General features: G+C 32.8%; 1 protein-coding gene across 1 annotated transcript; it reads left to right on the plus strand.

Moving 5' to 3' along the window:
* Nucleotides 1-2,220: 2,220 nt before the first annotated feature.
* Nucleotides 2,221-3,374, plus strand: LOC105420027 (myb-related protein MYBAS1-like). The gene is made up of 3 exons (XM_011622070.2): nucleotides 2,221-2,341; nucleotides 2,521-2,650; nucleotides 2,865-3,374. The coding sequence occupies exons 1-3, from the start codon at nucleotides 2,221-2,223 to the stop codon at nucleotides 3,262-3,264; spliced, it is 651 nt and encodes a 216-aa protein (XP_011620372.2). The 3' UTR covers nucleotides 3,265-3,374.
* Nucleotides 3,375-6,816: the final 3,442 nt, after the last annotated feature.

Consider the following 6,816-nt stretch of genomic DNA (forward strand, 5'->3'; position numbering starts at 1 on the left):
TATATATATATATATATAAACTCCTCCCAACACCTATAGGCGAAAATGAACAGTGATTTCACCTACCCTCATCACCATCCAAATTTCATCGTACGGTCATAGTTGTCCAGTAGTGTTTTAATTATATTTTTTTCTACAAATCCAAATTACTTGAAATTTAGAACATGTATACATCTTAGTGAGTCACACTTAATACAAATATGAAAAAAATAATTCGTAAAATATAAATTGACCAAAATACCTCCAAAAAAATTCGAAGGCATTTTGGTCAATTTATAATTTACAAATTATTTTTTTCATATTTGTATTAAGTGTGTGTCACTAAGATGTACACACACTCCAAATTTTAGATCATTTCGATTAGTAAAAAAATGAAAAATTGAAACACTACCGAACAACTGTGACCGTGCGATGAAGTTTGGATGTTGATGAGGGTAGGCGAAATCACTGTTCATTTTCGCCTATAGGCATTTTGTAGTATCTTCCACATATATATATATATATATATATATATATATACATATATATATATATATATATATATATATATATATATATAGGAAAAGTGTTAAAAACAGCTATAGGAAAAATGTTAGTGCTTTTGTCCATGGTGGTTTATTGAATGGAGTCGCAATGGACAGCACGTTAATTGTGGTTGTTCTGCATGTTTTTTTACCACCACGGACTTGTTATGTTCATGACGGTTTGATTGCTACATACATGCTAGGTCCATGGAGGTCTTTAATCCTTGTCATCCGAAAAAATTGGGCAGCGCCTAACCTATAGGAAAAAACACTATTAATTTTCACCGATAGGTATTGCGTAGTCTCTTCTATATATATATAGGGAAAAGATCTTATCAGCCCATGGGCTGATAGCTACAGTATCAGCCAACGACCCAGATTCAATCTGGGCCTAATCCAATGGTTACAACCTCATTTCGTATTTAAATTTTTATTTTTTTATATAAATCCAAATCAATTGAAATTTTGAGCATCTGTTCTTCAAAAATAGGATAATCTAATAAAAATCTAAAACATTAATTCACAAAACATAAATTGACCAAAATACCTCCGAAATGTTTTGGGGGTAGTTTGGTCAATTTATTTTTTAATTATTTTTTAATATTTTTATTAGGTACACCATGATGAAAAGATTGAAATCCTAAAATTTCATGTGATATGAGTTTGTATAAAAAAATGAAAATTCAAATATGAAATAAAGTCGTAACCATCGGATCAGTTCAGAATCAATCTGGGCCGTTGGCCGACATTATAGCTGTCCAGAGTCCAAGAGAAAGAAGGAAAGGTGCAACGCCAAGGTCGACATATGCACAATAATGGTGTGACTGCCTATATGAGGCTTTGTGCACAGGGGAAGGAGGGAGAGAGGGAAACAAGAGTGTGTCCATTGTGCGCTATGAGGACGGACACCGAGACCACATAATCTTCAGGATGACGACAGTGAGGACAAAGTAGGAGAGAAAGGTGGAGCTCCCACAAATTAGTGTCCTCCACGTAGGACATAATGGCCTTTTACGGTAGGGGCTTCCCATTTATTGGCCACCACCACCTATCTTGGCCCTCTGAAAAACCCCATGTTTGCGCACTTGTCTGCGTCCAACTCTTATACAAATAGTTTTCCCCAAATATGACAGAGAATAGAACCTTGTGACTCTTCCTCTTTTCCTTTGTTTAAAGATTTGAGCTACACTAAATAAAATAATACTTCTACTTAACTAGTTTGGCTAACGGCCCTTTATTTCTAACACTTATATTTGGGTTTCCCCCAACTTGTTTAGGAAGTCACTTGGATAATGTCCATAAATGTATACAGTGATTGATATAACTCTTTATCTTTACATAAAGGCCCGGGTTTCCCCAAGGAAGCCCCTTGGATAATGTATATAAATATATGAAGTGACAACATGTATGGTATGACTCTTTTATCTTTTCATAATCCTACCCCGACAGCCACCACTCGAACATGCATGTAAAGCAAACTTCCAAATTTGTGTTGTTTGTGTCTTAACTTTAAAAACTTGGATTTATCCTTGAAAAACAACTTCCAAATTTGTGTTGTTTTGTGTCTTAACTTTAAAAACTTGGATTTATACTTGAAAAACGACTTCCAAATGTGTGTATGTTTGAGTGAGACAAAAGCATATAAATAGCCAAAACCATATATGGATTTTGTAGTCTTCTTCTTTGTCGTGTAGGAATGCGCGGTGAGGAAGAAGAACAGCGCAGGGGTCCTTGGATAGAGGAAGAGGACATAAAGTTGGCAATGTCTGTGAAATTGATAGGGGAGAGGAGATGGGATCACATAGCTCAAGTATCAGGTCGGTGAAAGAATTTAAGAGAATGTTTGGCTCCTTGAATATCTCATTCCTAGATTTGATTCATATATCATTCCTAGATTTGATTAGTACCCTGGATATGAATATCTAGGAGATACAAATCCTGGACATTTATTCTTGGATTTATGAGAGTTTCTTTGTTTGGAAATTGACTCTTTTAGGTCTAAAGAGGAGCGGGAAGAGTTGTCGGTTGAGATGGATGAATTATCTTCATCCTGACCTGAAACATGGCAGAATGACTGCTCAAGAGGAATGTTTAGTTCTCCAGCTCCATGCTCGATGGGGAAATAAGTAAGTTTTTGGTACCAATAATTGAACACTAACATGATAACATATTGTGATATAGGAGAATGTTAAGCCATTCTCATTTGCCAACAATAATATTAAAGTCTACTTGGGTAAGTAAGCTGATCACTGCAAATTTTCTAGTGAATATCGAATTACTCGGAAGTTGGTCAAAAATTATTTGCTTTTGAAAGGAAAATTGATTGCTAAAATTTTGTAGGTGGTCTCAAATTGCTCGGAGATTGCCCGGCAGGACTGATAACGAGATTAAGAACTACTGGAGGACCCATTTGAGGAAGGAGGCTCAAGAGAGATGCCAAGCAACCTCTCCATCTTGTTTCCAAGACCCTAATTCTCATCCCCTCTCCCACTCAAAAGACATGGAGCCTCCAAATGCACAAATGAAGGATTTCTCACCAGACAATTCACTATCTGCTAGGAGTTCACTATCTGAGAGTGCCATAACATTTGACGATTGTTTTCTCTATGCGGATCGTTCACTACCGTATCTACAAATGGATGAGAACTGGATTGCTAATCCACATGATGGAACTGAGTTTTGGAATTCATCTCATGATCCATGGGACTACTATACCGATTCATTGTGGAACTTGGAATAAGATCTAAAATTGGAGAAATGTGGTGGAAAAGGGTGATCCTTCTAGCTATAAATTTGATGGAAGGGATTCTCAATGGTTGAACCCTATCTTGAATAATAAATAAAGTTAAATAATGTACATTACTATTGCATTGTGTAAAGGATGTGACATAAGTATCATTATGTAATCGACAATACTGCATTATCTTTGATCGAAGATAACGAATTGATTACGTAATTGTATACTACGAAAGAGGTCATCTTGCTTATAACATATGACTAACATCACTTTTAGTCATTTTCTTTGTTTTCCTGAATCTGAGAAACGACAAAAGGGTGATCTCCAGTTGTAATTTGTGCATAAATTAATACGCACAAAATTTTTTGTAGTCTGGTGGAGACAATCTCTCTCTCTGAATTTGTTGTACTTCTCCTCCTCACTAAAATATTACTTTATAAACTTGTAGTAGTTTGTTGAGGATAATCTCGCTCTGCACACATGCCTAAGGAAATTTGCTTTTATTAGCAATGAGATGTCTAAGGGAGAAAAGATGGAAATAACGAACAGTTCACAGGTCGAACTGTAGGGAAAAGTAGAGAACAACTCACGAAAACGATTGAGATATTCTTATTTTATATGTGTTCTCGTGGTAATGAAACTTTATTTTATAGAAAGCTAGGGGTAATCCGTTGTTTGGCTTTCATTCTTAGAATTTATGAGAAGTGGCTTTCAAAGCATGGGAGGTAGGGAAGTTATCCACTAACCATTAAAAATATTTTCTCTCTCTAAAAAACCTGTTAAAAATAAATAATATATAATATATAATATTTTTTGAAAACATTAATCAAGAAAATAAAATATATATGCATGGCATGTGTGAAGCCCCATGACCACATATGTACCAACCTCCCCCACTTGGTTATGAGGATCAAATATATTCATACATTTAAAATTTGTTCTGCTTAATATATTTAATGTTTAAGAGTATATCTTTATCGTGAGGCTTTTCACACTATTGTTGTTATATATCTCGTGGCCCAAAAAACACAGTCTTGTCACGGGGTTCTTCATGCAAATGCGGCATTTCCTCTCATGAACAAGATACCGAAAAATATCCCTTTTGGGACTTCCTTGACTTAGATGTTCGTATGTTGCATCAAATTTATATGCTTTGAAAAAAATTCAGTACCTAGTTCTTTTGTCGAATGGTTTGTAATCACATCAGATAATAGTAAACAACTCACAATTATTTCATTCTTTTCAACAATATCATAAACATAATTATAGTCAATTTCTATATGCTTGCCTTTGGAGCTATAGGCTCCATTTTAAATTAATAAAATGACAACCTAATTATCACAAAAATATTTAATTGATCTATTGGCTATATCCAGCTTCAAATCCTTTATAAAGCATATAATTCAAACCAATGGTTTAAAAGCGGATCAGTGACCCGGATCGCGCACCTTAAAAACTGATCCAGATGGGTGAATCGACGATTCGGATCGGGAATCGGCTAAATAGGTCGAATTAAAGCTTCAAAAAAATCCGAAAAAATTATTAAAATTCATTATAAATGTTGTTTTTTAGGAATCCAATAAGAAATGAGGGTACTACATTATTAACTTTTATTTTTTTTATCAATTTGGGAATATTGAGATACTATTTCCCTGTATGAACTTATGTTGACCATTAAATTTACATTACACAAAAGAAATCATACAATTATCATGGATTAATTATATAATCATATATGGACTACAATAAAGAGTTGACTAAAGCGATGAAAATTTGGCCTCTAAAATCTCGAATTGGCGGAAAATCCTAATCCGCTAAAAAAACCTAAATTATTACAACCTAACTAACTATAATATTATATACCAACAATATTTTATAATTATTTTATTATATAAATAATAACAAATCCAAAATGTTTATACTATCATCTAATTTAAAATGTATTATTGACAACTGTAAGAAAAATAGTACACTACATGATTTATAATACAAAAATTAATAAATAAAATAAAAGATTTGGTTATCAATGTAGAAATTATTAGAATGCATACCAATTTTCTTTAATTTTTTAGGTTTCTAGAATAAATTAGTAGAAAAGATTGTTAGCAGAAAGAGAGATTTCAAATGGCCTCATTGTATGAATCTTATCTTTAAATTAATATTACTAAATTTATGTTAAAGACCATCATGTTATAAAAATAAAAAATATAATTAGACCATTTATTCCTAGGTTGTATTAAGAAATGCCTTTTATTTTTTTGGACAAGAAATACTTATTGTGTTATCTTTTATTTTTTTTTACAAGAAAAATATGGCACTTGTTGATTATCTTTTTCTTTTTTTTTTGACAAAAGAAGTAGACGTTGTACTACATTTTTTTTTGCTTGTTGCATTATTTTTTATTTTTTTTTACAAGAAAAATAAAAAAATGATGTTGCCAAAGTACATTTTATTTTTTTATGCCTTTTTTTTTTTTTTTTTGCAAGAAATACTTGTTATATTACTTTGTATTTTTTTTACAAGAAAAATAAAAAAATGTTGTATTATATTTTTTTCTTTATCTTGAAAAGCCTTTTATTTTTTATTTTTTATAATTTTTTGGAACAGTATTTTTTTCCTTTGTTTATTTTTGTTGTCAAAAAAAAAATTTATGCCTTTTGTTTTTTTTTTTGCAAGAAATACTTTTTATATTACCTTGTATTTTTTTACAAGAAAAATAAAAAAATGTTGTATTATATTTTTTATCTTTATCTTTAAAAGCTTTTTATTTTGTATTTTTTAAGCTTGTTTTACAACAAGAAAAGCTTTTTATTTTTTATCTTTATCTCTATTTTTTATCTTTATCTTAAAAAAATGTTGTATTATATAAACGACGAGGCGCAAGGGATTCGAACTCAAGCCGCCTGTCTGAAATTTTGTCAACCAACACCACCACATCGCCTGATCTGATTCATTAGCTACTATAATATAATACATATTCAATCATCTTGCTTGAATGGTTTTTTGTGGGAATTGTCCCACATCGAAGGATGAGTGACCCTTTGTTCTCTATAAAATGCTGTGTACTAGTCCATCAGATTCGCATGTAGAAAAGAGAAGGGAGAAAACGAGTGAGGTGAATTAGCACATGTGGAAGATTTTTAAGTGCCACATGCCACTCTCGTGAGGCTGCCACATGTCACTCTCGGTGAGACTAGCGATTCACTATTGAGAATGGCCGGGAATCGCCCGGTTCTCTCTAGACACGGGCGATTCCCGCTTTTTTCGTGGAATCAGCTCGGTATCAGACGATTCCCAAGTCGAACTGGGCGAGTCCGGCTCGACTCGACGAGTTTTTAAACACTGATCCAAACAGTATAAGTCAAAAAAATACTATAAGAAATATACTCGGCTTCCATAGTTTACCGAGCTGCACAACTTTGTTTCTCGTTTGACCAAGAAACACATCCACCCTTAAAGAGGAATATATGTTCTGAGGTTGATTTCTATCATCTAGATCTCCTATAAAGTTTGCATCAATATATCCAATAACCTCTAAATTATCAGCTTAGAAGT

The sequence above is a fragment of the Amborella trichopoda genome, chromosome 7 (genome assembly GCF_054954075.1).
Source record: "Amborella trichopoda isolate Santa Cruz 75 chromosome 7, AtrichopodaSantaCruz75HAP2 v2.0, whole genome shotgun sequence".
NCBI classification, from domain to species: domain Eukaryota; kingdom Viridiplantae; phylum Streptophyta; class Magnoliopsida; order Amborellales; family Amborellaceae; genus Amborella; species Amborella trichopoda.

Bases quoted from the DNA above. Each gene is read 5' to 3' on its own strand.
- LOC105420027 (XM_011622070.2), top strand. From the start codon at position 2,221: ATGCGCGGTGAGGAAGAAGAACAGCGCAGGGGTCCTTGGATAGAGGAA. The intron at 2,342-2,520 runs GTCGGTGAAAGA...TGACTCTTTTAG, and splicing joins TCACATAGCTCAAGTATCAG to GTCTAAAGAGGAGCGGGAAG. The intron at 2,651-2,864 runs GTAAGTTTTTGG...AAAATTTTGTAG, and splicing joins CATGCTCGATGGGGAAATAA to GTGGTCTCAAATTGCTCGGA.